At 45.1% G+C, this 16,971-nt stretch overlaps 1 protein-coding gene across 4 annotated transcripts in view; it reads right to left on the bottom strand.

The window, feature by feature from the left end:
- RNF111 (ring finger protein 111) overlaps positions 1 to 16,955 on the bottom strand; it is a 49,188-nt gene extending 32,233 nt beyond the window's left edge. The window contains exons 1-2 of one of the 4 annotated variants that reach the window (XM_072345241.1): positions 16,908 to 16,955; positions 1,334 to 2,229 (exon numbers count right to left, since the gene is read on the bottom strand). In XM_072345241.1, the coding sequence (XP_072201342.1) occupies positions 1,334 to 2,210 (877 nt within the window). In that variant the 5' untranslated portion in view covers positions 2,211 to 2,229; positions 16,908 to 16,955. Of the gene's footprint in view, positions 1 to 1,333; positions 2,230 to 10,019; positions 10,191 to 16,801 lie in introns of those variants that run through there. The other 3 variants (XM_072345242.1, XM_072345240.1, XM_072345243.1) reach the window with 3 other exon arrangements.
- Positions 16,956 to 16,971: the final 16 nt, after the last annotated feature.

Raw genomic sequence — 16,971 nt, 5'->3', positions numbered from 1 at the left:
GAAAGTGGTGTTAATTGAACTTGAGTTTGAAGAGGGCGGAAGGTTTTAGCAGCTCTAGTAGATACACTAAACAACCCTGGAAGTTCCCTCTCTAAATGTATTCAGTGTATTTGGAAATAGTTGGTTGCCTGAGAAGCCATAATCCAGGCTCTCATATGTTTACAAGGTTCACTGTTGCAAGGGGAAAGGAGTTGCTAATGGTCCTGCATCATTTTTCAGTTACAAGAAATTTCATCATCTCTGAAAAGGAGAAGAAATGATTAACTAGGAAATAGGAAGTACTGACACAGTAGTTTCCCAAACTCATTTCTCTGAATGTATGCACACCCTTGTAAGTTAATTATTTGCAACTTATACTTTCCAACATACGTGGGCATGCATTTCACAAACATAACTTGATGAAGCTTAAAATAAAGGATGTTTCTGTCCCCACAAACATGCACGAAGACAGCTAAGCCTGCACAATAATCCTTCCCTTTTAGAATCATTTACGCTGTTCCAACACTTTATGAATAAGATTTTTGCCTTACAAATTCTACCTGTTGTATTAAAATAGTATGTTAAAGAATAATATGCAAATCACTTCCTGTGACAATGAAGAGCAAGTAACGATCTACTTAGTACTGTGGCTCTGTTTAATCATAAATCCTCCCTAATCGTGAACATATACAGCTTTTATTTTTATAACATGTACTTGCAATTTCCAAGGTTTTTTCTCAAAGGAAAAATCAGCACATTCCAATATATGGTTTCACTTTCTGCAATGCTCCACTAAACAGCAGATACACAAAACATGGCAGCACAGATTAACACTGCTGTGTCCTGAGCATCTACCTCCCCATGCTCTACAAAAGACTGAAATGATTTACAGAAGGCACAGCTGCAACACCATAAATGTAACTAGCCACAGGTTAGCAAATGCCTCACACTCTGCAAATCTATGAAGAAAAGGATTCCAAGACAACTGGGAGAGGGAAAACAAAACACATCAGCATTCAATCCTATCTTCAAACACTATCTCAAGACATACAAGAGAAGTAGCTGTGTAAATCAACTGTATCAGTGCACAGACTCTATGTACCTAAGTAAAGCATTTGGGGCAAATATACATATATATATATACACACACACGTATATATATTATGCAGTCTGTGCATTGATCTTGCAGTTGCTTTCTATAATTTCAGGCCTTAGAATTTTCTTTTATTATCATAATAGTAAAGCTAACTTCAACTGAGTCGTAGGTACAATGCACCTGCAGCAAAAAAAAAGCAAAGCATACAGTATGTGATGAAAGCTCAGTAATAGAAACACCGTAAGAATTCCAATTTACCTGAAGGAACAGCTGTGTTGTTCTGGTGGTTTTCGCCAGGTGACACGAATAAGTCTTCCTCCCCTTCAGTGGATGAACTAGAGGAAGATTCACTACTGAGATCATTCTCACTCGAACTGCTAGAGCTGGGTAGCAAAGCATACTTTCTTCGAGCTAACACCTCCCTTTTTTTCCTCTGCATTAAAATTCGTTCCTTCTGATTCTGTGTCCGCTGTGAGGAACTGGTTTTCACAAATCTCTTTCTATATGGAAGTCTTCTTAAAGAACTGCTGTGGAAACAGGGCCTTTTCATTAATAATCCAGGTACAGAGTCTGCCTCAGTCCGAGGCCACTTTTGTGACCTTGCACTATGAGTTCTACTCGTAGTATTCAGCACTGCCTGAGAGTGTCTTACAGGAGCATCTTTTTCTTCATCAGACGTTACTGTGTCCGAGTCTCCAAAATGTAGGCTAGATGAAGGCGAGGAGATACAGTCACTAAAAGAAGAGTCATTGTCTTCACTCTGTGTTTCTAGATGCTGTCTTAAACCCAAGACTCCTTGGTTTTCTTTATCAGGGCAGTTCTGTGTGTATGAAGGACCAGCCTGCTGGCTCTTGCGTTTTTTTCGCACCACGAGACTTTTGTCTTGGTCTGTACGGTTGCCATTCATATCCTTCTGCTTCTGAGAGTCACTGCATAAGTGAGAGAACTCATTCCCTACTTTACTGGCAATCATCTCCACTTCAGCAGGGAAGCTTTTGGCTGCCCCAATAGGCTCAGGGTTCAATAGGATCCCCTTCAGGCTCTCCTGTCTCTTTGGTGCATCAGAAGGAACTTCACTCTTCATATCCGCTTTTAGAGTATAAACTATATTACATTCAGGAGTCCATTTAGACATGGGAAGTTTTAAGAAAGGCCTAGAAATAAACAGACATGCATCAAACAAATGGAACAAAACAACAAAAAACTCAGCATGTTTTTCAAAGAATGAAAATGAAGCAAGAAAAAAAGTCATTTAATACCGAGGCTAACACCATCTCCTAAGGAAAAGCAAAACAGCACCCAACAAAATACTGCTGTTTCATAATAATGTTACAAATACTGCTTGACAGTGTACGTTTGAATTAAGGCAGAACTCGCATTAGTTGCGCTGAACATTCTCATTGTCAGCCAAAACACCATCAGTTTCACAAAGGAAATATCAATGTACGTCTGTAAAAAGCATGAATGATGTCTGCTTTACCAACGCATCAGTTTCACAGAAATTACATCATCTTTAGCTGCAAAGCTCCAACAGTGAACCAGCAACTAAGCTGTATTCCCACAGCCTGCATCTTTCTCTATAACTATGGATAGCAAATAACTAGCATACAGTTCAGTGTGATGACAACTGTGCTATAAAAATCAGTTGCTTAGAATTCACAGTTACTTTCTGAAAAGGTAAAGGATAAAACAGGAGGTATGTTGAGCCTTAGTATTTTGAGGCAAAATAATAAAAATCCTTTAATTAATTACAGTTTCTCTTGCATATACCACAAATACCCTTAATGGCTGGAACCAGGTCTCTTCCCCTCCAGGTCCAACTATTAGGCTGCCAACACACAACTTAAGCCTCAAAGACATTTTCCAAGAAAAAAACTGTTCTACCATAAGACTACTGAGAGACAACAGAACAATAACATCAGTAACGCATTCAGCTTCTACCTGCTTCATCTGGCACCTCTGCCATCTGTTTAGAATTTGGTTCCCACTGGGACAACCCCCAAAGCACTCTTTACTGCAAGAAATATCACTCTTTTGTTCTTCTGGTGAATAAGGCTATTGTAGACATTTGACACTTGCACTATTTCAGCAGCTCTTCACCACTGCCCAACTTGTTTGAATGAACATCTCCTGTGCTCTTCTGGCAGAAGCGTTACACTAAAACAGACCATGCAGCTGAACTGACCGAAAAACAAATTCCCCAACCAATTCAGACACCAACTTGATTCACTGCACGAGCACCCTGCCAGCAATACCTGACTGCTAGCAGGCTGTGCTAACAAGACAGCTGCTGAAAGAAGAAACAAAACACACAGAACCGAACCTTATATGGAAATGAAGTGCCTTGGGCAGCACAGCTGGAATATCCACAAGGCCACAAAAAAGCCTAAGTCAGCAATATGGTGGGTAGCACTGCATATTTACATCACTATCTTCTGCCTGAACCTCCACATTAATTCCTTAGCATGCCAACACGTGCTTATGTGTTGCCCATGTTTAAAGCTCTTGTTTGTTTATATAGAAAGAATCAGTACAAGACTGGGACTGCAGAGACAAACCATGTCTGGGATGGCTTCACAAAGCAATGCTTTCAGCAGCAGCTGTGAGTGAGGTGCTCCTAACACCCTTCAGAATGACTTAGCTGTGTTTGCAATAGGTACAAGTGGATGCGTTATCCCTGTCAGCCCGTGCTCTCTTCAGAGCCATAAGCAACCAATCCAATTCTTCAAGTGATGCACTTAGGAATAAAAATTTGCATGAGGTATAAGAAGCCTCAAGGTTCACCAGATCTTTCTGCAGAGCAAGGATCCTGCGGGCTTCTGAACCCTAGCTGGAAAGATCCATTTGAATGCCCTCACCAGGAACCCAGCAAACACCTCCAACAATTCCTGTGGGACCTATACCCTCTGCTAACCAAGAAAGATGGGTGTGTTTTCCATCAGTAAATTGAAAACTACTAAGAAATAAGTATTTTCAATGCTTAGGCATGAGAAATACCCATACCACAAACAAGTCCAATGCTTCTACAAAGAATGTAACATAAACTTGATGAAGAACTAGAAAAAAAAAAGCAAGTAATTGGAACTCATTAAAATATGATCATCTACTGTTAAACAATTAAAAGATCCTATGAAGTCTCTCACTAACAGTAGCGTGAGAAGCTTCTTCGGATGAAATAAATGCTCCTCCTCCTTAATCAAAACATTTTCCTATTTGACAACCAAGTATTCAAGGTGTAAGCAAAAGAGGCAGTGCCTTCTTTTATGCCCAATAAAGACTTGAGCAGCTGTTAACAAAGCCATCCGAAAAACATAAACCTAAATTCCTCTCTGAAGTGCACAACCTTCATTCACGGTCATCAGCGTCCATGACTTATCCACTCATCTTGCAAAATAAAGGCTGCTGATATTGGCCACTTCAAGACATACAGCACTCCAAGAAAATTCATGCACGTCGGGAAAGTTCCTCTAAACCGCTGCATCAGTCAAAACACAAGCTCAAGTCGGAGATCTTTACAGCAGACAAAAGTTTATGATGACATAAAAGCAAAATATCACAGTGAGGTATTTTGCCATTAAGAATTAATGTCACTCGTAGCGACTGAGAAGTACAACAGCACTGAAGTCAGCGCCATAAAAAAGTGAAACAGTTCAACACACGCAAACTCAAACTTTTCATGTAAACTCCATTAATGCATGTAATCATTAAACATTACATTAATGCATGTAATCTCTCATCTTTTTGAAAATATGTTTTTGCTTGGGCAGTAAGATAGTCATCTCGCCTTACTTAATGAGAAACTATTCCTTTCTACATGTTAAGAAGCACCTTGATCAACTCTCTCAAGGCTGGCTGCAGTAAGCACACCATGCTTGGACATGCACCCACCACCTCACGGAACATCTGCCTGCCTTAAGAACGTGCCTCTTACACGACACCCAACGATGGCTCTGCCCTGTCAGTGTAACTGACCTCAGCCAAGTTCACCACATAGAAGGTATCTGGCAAATAAACTGTTCTGCTTAAAGCCAGCTTGATGGAAAGCAGAGAGCACAAGAGCTCACCCCACATGCTTATAAGCAATGCAGGTATGAGGGGCTAAGCTTAGAGGACGACACAGCTCAAAGTCTTTTGAACATGAGGGCTCCAGAGGGCACCAAGAGCCTGCAGAGCATCCTGCTATCATCACCTCTGAAAGAACGCTGCAATTTCACTGCTGCAGGAATTCATTTATGTACCCAGCTCAGTTGCCCGTGTATACAAAGTGACATCAGACAAGCAAAGCTATTTAACATTCTTTCAGAAAGGAAATCTATCAACTCCTAACTTGTATTTTCTTTGAAGTTAACCAAAATTACCTTGTAAAACTTCTGAAGTTAAATCCCTTCCCTAGAATGTGGCTTCTATGAGATTTTAACATCATATTTCCTATGGTAAGCTAATATTGGTACTGTAAACTTCATAAGGAAGCTTCTCTGTTAACACCTGATATACACACACAGATCATCTTCTGTACATTGTTTGTACCACAAACTTTATTGACCTGGCAAATGTGGAACAGACCAGTAAATGGAAGTGCTATACAAACTGCATCTTGAAAAAACAGCAGCCATTCTTCTCCTATCATTAAAAATACACCTCGTTATTTTTTCAGTGAGGCTATTCCATCAGATGAACCAAGACACCAAAAACAGGGTAACCAAAAAAGCCTACAAAATCTGTGCAAGATCTTGCAAGAGCAAGATAACCTACGGACTATTGCTTCCTGTTCTCAAGGGCAGAGAGCCAAACCAGACTGATTCATGCATGACTGATGCAATGGGAGTTGACAGAGGACTTTTAGAGCCATTTGAGAAGCTGCACCCCCAATGTAAGTCTATGAAAATCAAATCTCAGTGTTACTGTGCGCTGTTCCAACAAAAACAAAGAACTCTCTGGAGCAGCCCATGAAAAAGCACCTGTTAGCCTGGAAAGGGCGGTCATACCCTATTCCTTCATAACTATCAAGCAGGAAAACAACACACAATGTAGTGTGGCAAGAGCATAGAAACATCCAGTATTCAGTTCCAATGACAGCAAAACAAGTGCAATCAGATTTCAAAACTTTATTGTGCTCTTGTTTCTTCATTTTAACCACATAACGACAAACTCCATGCTCTAAAAATTTATTAACAGCTCGTTTTTAGTATGCTGTATTTTGACCTCCTATTCCTCACTCAAACACAAAACAAGCAGTTGCTAAAACAAATAAATAACTGATAGTTTCAGATCTACAAAGCTTTACAAAACAGCAAAAATCAGAAGACAACCTGAATATATGTTTGTTTTGTTGCTATGGAATCCCAAAGTGAATTTTTTATTCACAGGGCGATATTAAGTACCCCTAAAAACCATTTCCAATTTTATTTTAATTTTTATTATTATTGTTTTATTAAATCATCAACAGCGACACAGTGACTCGAGAATTCTCCAGACACAGCACTTCTCTTCCGCCCTGCAGGAAGGTGCACCACATCACACTCACACACACAGGCTCTTCCCGCAGCTTCCCAAGGACGCTCCCTTACCCGCAGACTTGGCCAGAGCTTTGCAGAGCAGCGCTACAGTTACCTGCAGATCGAGGCAGGGCAGCTTGCTCCTAGCAGCCAATTCTAGGAACCATTTCTGGCTCCACACTTCAAATGAAACAATGTCATTTCAAGTACAAACTACTCCTATTGATCTTCGCAAAGATGTCTCAAAGGCAAGTCAGACCACGGTAACTGCAACCAGCAGGAACAGGCCTCTGGACCTGCAAACACCTTCATTTCATGGCTGGAAAAGATTCCTCAGGGACCTCCAAGGCCTGTCTCCTCATACACAACACAATTCAGATCAATAAAGCAGTAATTTTGCAACAGAAACATCACGCAAGCTATGAAATAGGTGCAGGAAGGCTCTGTTATGCCATGTTACATAATTCACCTCTCAAACTTAATACCTTGGTCTGTCTCGGGTTTAATTTTAACGGAGAGGCTACTGAAAGCATCTCACTGTCTCTGACACCTTTAACAGAATCCAGCACAGGACAGCTACAGCAGAGCAGCTCTTCCCAAGGACTGGATGTAGGGCTGGGATCCAGCTGGAACACAGGGAACCCACGGAGCATGCGCAGCTGGAAGCACCTCAGCTAGATGAGCTGGCAGGCTACAACAATTCTGCATGGAGTCCTACAATAACAAGTCCATTCTCCTGCCATACACATAAGCTAGTCCCAGCCAGTTAAGGCACCCACAGAAATCCTTGCACCAGCCAAGCATTGGTAAAGCACCAGTATGCACTTACCCACTTGAGCAAGGAACCTGCTTGGCTTTGCACAAGAGATGCAGGCAGGTGTACTGGACAAACACGGTGTTCACAAGGCACATCCTTCAGTCTAGACATTTCTTTGCTCTGTCCTAGGCTTAAACTCAGTTAACTACACGTAACACTGCATAAATCATAGTTTTAAGACAGACACATTATGATTTGGTGATCAGGAATGTTTTGGCTCCAGCAACTTCCAAAACAAGCATAATTACAATGAATTCAGGAACAAGGACTTACAGTTGTATAAAAGAATGACAAAATAGGATTATTATTTCTTCTGCTGAAGCTTAAAACACTAACAAGGAAGTCTGGCGAAAATCTGCCTTAGCCAATATGATGGGTTCTATTTCCAGAGACAGCCATAAAACTCCCGAATAACAAAGCCATCAAAAATTATTTCAGACGTTCCTTATTAGTCCCTCTGGCAGCTGTGACCTTTCAGGTACCTGTGACTATTTGTAACGTAGCATCGTTTTGCAAACATGTTTTTGAGAAAGCTCTAAGGAGCCAACGATGACACCACCCCTGCTGTATCCAAATTAAGTTCACTAGCATAAAACCCAGGTTAAGGATGCATTTTGTTTGTGTTCCTTTAAAAGCACGGCAGATACAGCAGCAGCTGATCACTGCCACTCGCACTGATAAAACTGATGACTATCACTAGAGATGACTATCCCATTCGTATGTTGTGTATATCTCCTATACTTCATTACTTCATGTACATTTTCAAAGCTTTTTACTTGACAGCAAACTGTGATAACACTGACCCGAAGGAGGCTATGCATTACATATAACTTTATATAACATCTGTTTACCGTGAATTCATCTCTCTGTACTATCCAACCTGTTTAGAAGTGAATTAAATTGTCCTGATTTTCCCTCCCCCCAATACTTCTCCCCCATTTACTCAAATGCCCGACACTCGGGTTCGTGCAGTTCAGGAGCCAGGGCAGAGCACAATTACCTGTACCTTCTCAGACAAATGGTTTTACTGTTGGAGAAAGTATCAACAATTGAAATAAAAATTCTTGGTCTTGGAAAAAAATACAGCAAATGCTGGCAAGGTAAACATTACTGCAGCATGGACACCTCCAGTGAAAGACCAGGCTGGTACAACTGACCTGGTTACAAAGACCTACAAAACAGTAATTTGCACAGTGAAAGTTGCGGATCTATTAAGATACATTCTTAGTGTGTTTTACAGAGATCTGAAATAGGAACAAATACTTGGAGCTGCTGGTCACCCCTGTGCTCCCAACAGACACAATCACAGCTCTAGCTGTGAGGGCCTCAAACCTCAATAAAAATATGTTCAAACATGCAGAACTAGAGGAGTTCTATAACTGGAAGCTTAGCATCATACACTTTTATTTAAGTAAAAGGTAAGAAAATGCATACACAGTCTTTTCTGTCCTTTTATTAATCATATTAACTCATGAGGAGGTTACGCTGTACTGCAGATGAGGGCATGACAGGTGACTGGCTGCTCACACCTTCCCCTATCAAACCTCACACATCTTCAAGAGATGATCCGAACTGGGGGTACCTTTGGCTGATAGCACTTCTTGGCTTCCATTAAGACTCTCCAGCCAACAAAAGGGAGAGTTAAAAATACTGAATTTGTTGCAAAACTACTCAGATAACAAAGCCCATAGGTAGGCTAACTATTAGAAGCTTTATTTTTTATGCTTCTAGGAGTGACAAAACATTCCAGTTCTTTCCATATGATTTTCCCTCAAAAAAACAGAACTAAAATATTTCACTAAATAGCCACTATTAACCTGCCTTTGGAATCTTCCACCAGTTACAACAAAGACAACACAAGTCTTGATCCAGTACCTGAAAACCTAGTGTTTCTTTATTAATTTGTAGTACATATCCCACAACATACCATTGGGGATCTCCGTGCCGAGCAGACCGTCCTTTGATTCGTGTCGTACACTGAAGTCCTTGCATTAAAATTCAGAAAAGGTTTTACAGTGATGGTGAGCTCTCACCTTTTCCATAACAGCTTCTTTAGGAGGAATACCTCAATACGAGGACAAATCCCACAGCTGAGACTCCCAGGCCTCCCTCATCATTTCCCACAGCCACGGCAGGCCCTGGGAGCACCAGCTCCAACCAATCGAGCATCCCCCCAAGGACGTTCCAATACAAAGCACCCAAACAAGCCTCTTGCTACCTGCAGCTGCCCGCTCCCACCCGTTACAAACCTTCACGTCTCTGCCACTGCCGGCCCACAGATCTGGACGAGCAGCAAACGAGGCCGAACACATCCGACGGGTTTTAGTTTTTCTTTAGGGGTTAAGCAGCAGAATAGCAACTTGGCGGCCGAAACAAATGACGTTATAACAAACCCCATTACACACGCAAAGAGAACTCGTTTCCGTGAGGGGGATATTTACGGCACGTTTTCAAGGAGACGGAGCCCCGACGAGCTCCGGGGCCGCTGCCGGCAGCTCAAGCCCCGCGCCCCGCACCCGCCGGGGGCTCCCGCCTCGCGCTGCCCCCGCGCCCCAACGGCCCGCCCCGCCCCGCCAGGGACAGCCAGAAGGCGGCCCGCACCCCCCGCCGCCGCGCACCCGCGCCCCCGTACCTGAGCAGCGAGGCCGAGGAGGAAGAAGCGGCTGCCGCCGGCGAGCCGCTCAGGGCCGGAGGAGGGGAAACGGTCCCGATAGGCGCCGGAGAGACCCCGCGGCGAGGCCCGGCGCTGCCCAGAGCCCAGCGCTCACGCTCCGCCCGGCTCCGGTGCCCCGCCGTACGGCGGGCGGCGTTCCACTGTTACGCAGCCCCCGCCGCCGCCGCCGCTCCCTCCCGAGGCGCAGCGCGACACTCGGCGCTGCTTTCCAGCAGTCCGCAAAGCGCAGCCGCGCGAGTTGCAGCCCCTCCTCCCGGCGCGCACGGCGCCCCCTGCCGGACGGAGGCGGCATCGTTCGGAGCCTGACGGCGCCCGCCCGCCCCGCCGCGTTCCGCAGCGCTGAACAACGCCCGCGTCCTTACCGACGGCACGGCGGGCACTGCGGAACGGCGCAGCGGGAGAGGAGGGCCTGAACGGCTTCTGGGTGGGATTTCCTCAACGCAGGAGCGGAAAAAACAATAAGAAACTATGTCTCAAACGAGGAAGAAGGCGGTAAGGCGAGAGTCCAATAAATGCCTTTTAAACTGCGCGATTCGGCCGGCAGGAAAAAAAAAGGTGTGTTTGGGACGGCAAGCTGCGGCTGGAGATGTCAGGGAGCTCAAAAGGTGCACGGCTGCGTAACCGGCACGGAAACAGCAAGTGCTGAGTCTGTGAGTAAAGGTGCGAGCGAGGGAGGAACACGCAGGTGAGGGCAGAGCAGAGCAGAGCGGCTCCGGATGGCTCTGCAGCTCAGTACGGCAGAGACGCGCGTCAGCCAGCACTGCTCGCTGGGGCTGCCAGCAGGTTATTTGCTTTGCTCTTTTAGGCACACGGAATACGGCACGTTGCATCCCACCGGACCTGAGTAAGCCCTCTGACACTGCGCCACGTATGAAACGACCGCTGAAACTGGGGAGAATGGGGAACGGCGCAGAAATAGAGCATGAGTAACGCCGGGCAGGAGCCGGGCTGAGCTCCGACAGCTCGGCGCCCACGGCTCTGCGCAGTCACCCTCTTTGTTAATGAGCCGCATCGAAGCTGACAGGCACTGAGAAAAATCCTGCTGGAAAAAAAACAAACAAGAATTGAAATAATACGTGGGGAAACCTGAGTGACCTTAAGGGGCAGAGTAATAGGATGGACAAGGATGTGAACCTCAATGCGCTGTGCAGCCAAGTTATTGACCAGCAGCCAACAGCATAATGCAGACATGGAAACACACAAACGCTCTCAGTGTATTTCAGTCAAAAGATTTTTCACAGTGAGGGGATCAGTACAGCAAGGGGAAGAAAGCAAAGGAAATTTAGTTACTGACTTGAAAAGAAATGAGAGAAGGGAGGCCAGAGCCTCCTAACAGCAGAGAAATCCACCAGCTGGTTTTGTGTTTGCTTATCAACTTCTACTTAAACACTGCTTTGAACTCTAATGCCAAAGACGTAGCAGGGAGAGGCACAGAGCTGCTCTGAGCTCAGCAGTGGATACACTCCTTCAAGGGAAAAAAGGAGGAAAGAAAAAGATAGTCCTTTTCAGACTTGGTATCTGCAGAAACGCAAAGGTTAAACAGGTTAAAGTGAGTTTTGCTCAATGTCTAAATGACTAATTCCAATTTCAGAACAGCTCGCAGCCTACACAGTTATCCATTTACAATGAGATCCTCAGCTACTTCTACCTGAAGCACTTTGTGCACACCTCGGGGCCAGGCAGAATTGAAGGCAGAGACAAATCTTACCTAAGATCAAAATAACAGCAAACTGCAGGAGGCTGCACTTTATATGTTGGTTTTTCTTTTGTTTTTTGGGGGGGGAATAACAAAAAACAGAATGAAAAAGTAATTAAAAAAACCACACACCAACCCCCTATCTTGAGCTCAGCTTTACCAGCTCAGCCTTCCAGGTGGACACAGCTCTGCACATGAGTGCTGCTTCAGTTTGTTCACTCCCAAATGACAGGTAGGAGCAGCTTTTTCCCATGCAAACACCACCTTCTGGCACACAGAAAGAGATGTCCTTGCTCAGAGCTAACTGCAAGCCTGGTCGTGTCCAAGGTGATATGAACAGCGGACACTACAGCTCCTATCACAGATGCAGAAATCACCCATCAGGAGCTCAAAATCACTTGCAGTCAAAGAAGCAACCCAGCTGGTACTGCCCATCCGTGACTCTTAGATCGTCTGTGGCTGCATAGACTTAAAATGGACCATAATAACACAAATACTTAAGCGTTGCATCATTTGTAACTATGATTAATAGTCATCAACAGAAGGCACCTCGTGGCAATGTTGTGAGGATGACAGAGGAAAAAAATTAATAATCACACTAAATCTGTGGGATTAATACTCAGGTGATAAAAAAGGGCACAGCTCCCAGCAGCCCAGGTGAGGACCTCGCCAGTGAAAACCACAGACATGGGGATGATGGTAAAACCTGCTTAAGAACCTCACACTGTGACAAATTCCTAGTGGGAAACAAAACAGAGACTGACGCGTTTGTGGAGTCAAAAATAAAACTCTGCAGCTGGCTGTGCGATATATTCTATGGGGATAAATAGAGGAATTAACGTGATTCAGCTTGGAGCTTTTGAAAGCTCTGGAAGATAACGTGCAGCACTCAGGGAGCTGTTTATTTTTAAGACAGATGGAAATGTAAAGTACCCTACGTTACTGTCAGCCTTAGATGCAGGAAGGCCCCTCTACTCACCCATTTCACATTATCCTGCCCAATACGGCCTTGAAAGGCGAGATGCAACTTCTGCGCAGCACATTAGAACACATAACGTGACCAAATGCGTGGCTTTTAATTATGAATCAGCAGCTATTTTTAGGGCAATTAGGTTTTAAACAAACAGAAGTACCTGTATTCTAAGATCTGATTTTACACTAAGAAATTCAGTAGTCACTCCCATAACGAGTTCATATATTTTCAAGCAGACACAGAAAGGAAAATATTGGCCTTTGATTTCCAAGCAGATTGTGTTCCTCTTCCATCGCTCGTCTGCATAAACTCTAACGAGAGTGACTTAGGATCAAAAACTCACTCTTGAAGTCTTCTGACTGCTTGTCATACGGTGCATCAATAATACATCAGAAAGAAAACTATACATCCAAAGTGGAAAAGCTGTTTTTCTAGCAATTACGTGTATTAAATTAGCAGTGAACCTTCATTTCAAACGTACCTACTGTCAGGTACCCACTGAAAATACCTCAAATGGTGTCATTCATTCCTGCCTTCCCTCCCCAGAAGACAGAAATAGTGCAGCTGATAATTTTTAGGCGTAAGCTTGGTCAGAGGTTTGAATGCAATCAGACTGATATCAGGATTACTACAAAGCAGAGTTTGAAATGGTAGTAACTAAGCAATGTAACACAGGAACCCAGCCGTGGTGCCTTTCAAAGTAAAATGGACTCTTCCTGTTGATTTCAGTTAATTTACATAGCTCAAAAAAAGTTACATCCATAAAGGAACTGAGTCACTGCATCATTTACTGCTGAAACAACCAGCTTGGATGGAGTTAGCAACAAACACAGAATGCAAAATACTGCATTAGAACCTCAGCTTTCTGAAGCAAACAAACACAAGCCTGAAGCTGGAATGAAACCTCATGTAACAAGATGGGCTTTAAAACGAACAGTTGTTACACCATATCTCCTCTCTCCACCTTTTCTCCAACCAACATCTTTTCTGAAATGTGTCTGGACAAACTGCAGCTGTGAGAAGAGAACTGGGCAGACAGTGCTCAGCTCCGGGTGAGTGCTCTGATGTGAGGCTGCCTTAAAGAAGGAAACAAAAGAGAGCAGCAGGAACTACTTCTCTATGTCTTAAAACATGGAGTTTTTTAAGGCTGTTTTTAGAGGCCACTTATTAGATCTGCACAGGGTACACTGGCGTTTGGTCCTCTGCTATGCTTCACATTGAGGTAAAGAACTGACCAGTCAGCGCTGCTGAAACTGAGATAACCTTCCATGCAGAACTACAAAGCCCATGAAAACAACACATTAAAAACATCTAAGGACGGTCACGACTCTTATGTGTCTCACATATAAGACAGACAAAAATGAATTACGGAAGCACGGGTTGGGAGTTTTATCATTGCTGCCATTTAAAAACCAACATCTGCACCAAACATTTCTCCTCTTTGAACAGATATCGCTGTCTCCTAACCAAACTTAACCATAAACTTCAGAGCCTGACTGCACATAGCAGCCTTCTCTTTGAAAATCAGTACTCTTTGAAATCTCTTTGAAAATATGTTTCAAGAGCCTGCAAAAGGACAAAGAGTATTTTTCTTTACAACAAACAAATCATCCAACTCCAGGTTAGAAAGCAGCCAATACAGACTAAAATTCCTCAGCAAATTCAGACAGACCTGATCATAAGAGGCGCACCTAGGAAATAATGTGAAAAATGCCAACCAACATGATTTTTCATTGACAGATCAAACCAACTTTATTTTCAGTTTTGTTATATGAATAAACTGAAGATCCCAGCTTTATTGAGACTTCTGACATTCTGTTCCATCAACATTTTTATGAGGAAACTTCCTTTCATAAGGAACTTTAAGAGGAAACTGCACAGAAACCATATAAACCCAGTCCCAAACTGTACCCCCGAGCAATGCTGCTAGTAGTTCAGCATCAAACCTGCAGTTTATATCCTGTGAAGGCCCTCATACCTTTGCGTAACAGCTTAGACACTGCAAGTATAAACCTGCACCTAACACCATGCTTAGAGGTAATGGAGCAAAAGTCAAAGATGAAGTCTGAAATCACCTCAGAAAACGTACACATGTAATGAACAGAAGTGCAAAGTTCTGCTCTTTGCAAGGAATCAACGGCCATCAAGAAATCAGTTACCATAGTAAACGTTCAGGAAAGAAACCAATAGGTAGAGTGGATCACAAACTGCACGTTAACATCTTCGGGACGTTGGAAAAGGCACCCAGCTCCCAGATGCGGCATTGGAAGTGCTGTCACTAAGGCAACTTGATGGAAGTGCAACACAAATGCTGGAGAGGTGCAACAGAAGAAGGTCATCTGTTGTGGAACTCCGATCAAGGAAAAGAAAATAACCTGGATTTATACTGCAAAAATATAGGAGCAAACAAAACGTGCTAATAGTCTTCACATAAAAATGCTGCAAAGGAAAAAGGAACTCTGTCCTTTAGAGTCAGAGTAAGAACACAAAACTGCAGCAGAAGGGATTTATGAGGCATCTGAAAAAGGATAGTTAAGGGCTAGACTAGACCGAGGAATGAGTGGCATCCCTATTTAAGGCTTTAGGAACAGGTTAGACGAACATCAGTCAAGGCTGTTTTCCTAATGGCGTACCACGCCTCGAGGCAGGATAACCGAGTCTACATATTAGTTTTAAGGTCACTGTTGGCTTTTTAAATCAACAGCTTCGACATCTATGTGACATCAACCAACAAAGGTAGTGGTTGAGGCGAGCAGAGATACTGCTCTGAAAGCAGGTGAGCACTGCAGGTGTTAACCCGCTGCTCATTCCCAGCACTCAGAACAGAACAGTGCAATCTGTCTCTCCCGGTACAACACTGCTGCAGGGGAGCTGGCAATCCTGGCTCATATTTTGGTAGATTGCTGAACTCAAAGTAGAACTGAAATAAAAGCTGGACTTATCCACGTTCTGTTTGAAAGTCACACGAACACCCACAAAATCTGTTTCTGTGGTCTAAAGTAAATCTAAGGAGTCCATCAGTTAACCTCAGTCATTTCTGATATCACAGGGAACAGCATGAGCAAGAACATACACAGTACTCCCACTTAAGACTGCTCTTTTCACCAAATCTTTACCATGCTGAACTGCACCATAAGCCGTTTAAAATACTCACACACTCATAGAATCACAGAATGGCCTGGGTTGAAAAGGACCACAATGATCATCCAGTTTCAACCCCCTGCAGGGTCGCCAACCACCAGACCGGGCTGCCCAGAGTCACATCCAGCCCGGCCTTGAATGCCTGCAGGGATGGGGCACCCACAGCCCCCTTGGGCAACCTGTTCCAGCGTGTCATCAGTACTAATTCCGTTTTAGGCTTTAGCACACGCTTAACTTTTGAATGGATGGATGTCAGCCTTTGTTAAACGATAACGACTGAAGTAAAGGACTATGTATGTTTGCTCTGGAAACGGGAGAGGAAGCTGTTCCCAACCAGACCGATTTATGAAGTGAAACGAGCACATCCGTCCAGTTTGATCCGTGCACAGCTGCTGGATGAAGGCAGCACGTAGGATCGCTGCGACGAGGCGGTTCCAAGGTTACAGGCACACTATTCACCCCGGGCGAGACGGCTCACAGCCGGACCCCGCGCTCCGCACGTCTCCCACACCCCGACAAGCCGGGACACGCGCGGAGCTCCGGCCCAGCCCAGCGACGAGCCCCGCCGGCAGCACGCGGCCAACAGCTCCGCTTTTGTTTCGGCGAGCCCCGGAGCGCTGCTCAGCGCTGCTCAGGGCCAACGCGGCGCTACGAGCGGGCGGACGCGCTGTGGCCCCCGTACAGCGGCCCGCGACCGCGAGCTCGTACCGACAAACGCACGCAGACGCCACACCGCCATCTCCTCCGGGCCGGGCCCACAGCTACGCGAGGTCGAGGCTTCAAAGCGCTCGGCGGGGCCCGGCAGGACGCACCGCCCGGCTCCCGGCAGCGGACGCCCTCTCAGCCGGCCCGGCCCCGCCCCGCCCCGCCTCGGCGCCCGGCCCCGCGCCTCCCGCAAGGCCTGGCCCAGCCCACGCCGCCCCGGGGCACCTCATGGCTCCCAGCGCCGCTCCCTGAAGAAGCGAGAGCCCGGCCAGCGCCGAGCGCCGTCCCGTCCTCCTGGGCGGGCTCCGCGGGGCCGCGCCGCGGCACTCACCCCCGCCCGCCCGACCCGCCCGCCGCCAACCTCTCGCGGGGAGGTCCGGAGGCCAGGTGAGCCG

The sequence above is a fragment of the Excalfactoria chinensis genome, chromosome 10, assembly GCF_039878825.1.
Source record: "Excalfactoria chinensis isolate bCotChi1 chromosome 10, bCotChi1.hap2, whole genome shotgun sequence".
Taxonomy (NCBI): domain Eukaryota; kingdom Metazoa; phylum Chordata; class Aves; order Galliformes; family Phasianidae; genus Excalfactoria; species Excalfactoria chinensis.
Note: the sequence above shows the minus strand (reverse complement) of the source record. Positions and strands in the feature narration are given on the sequence as shown.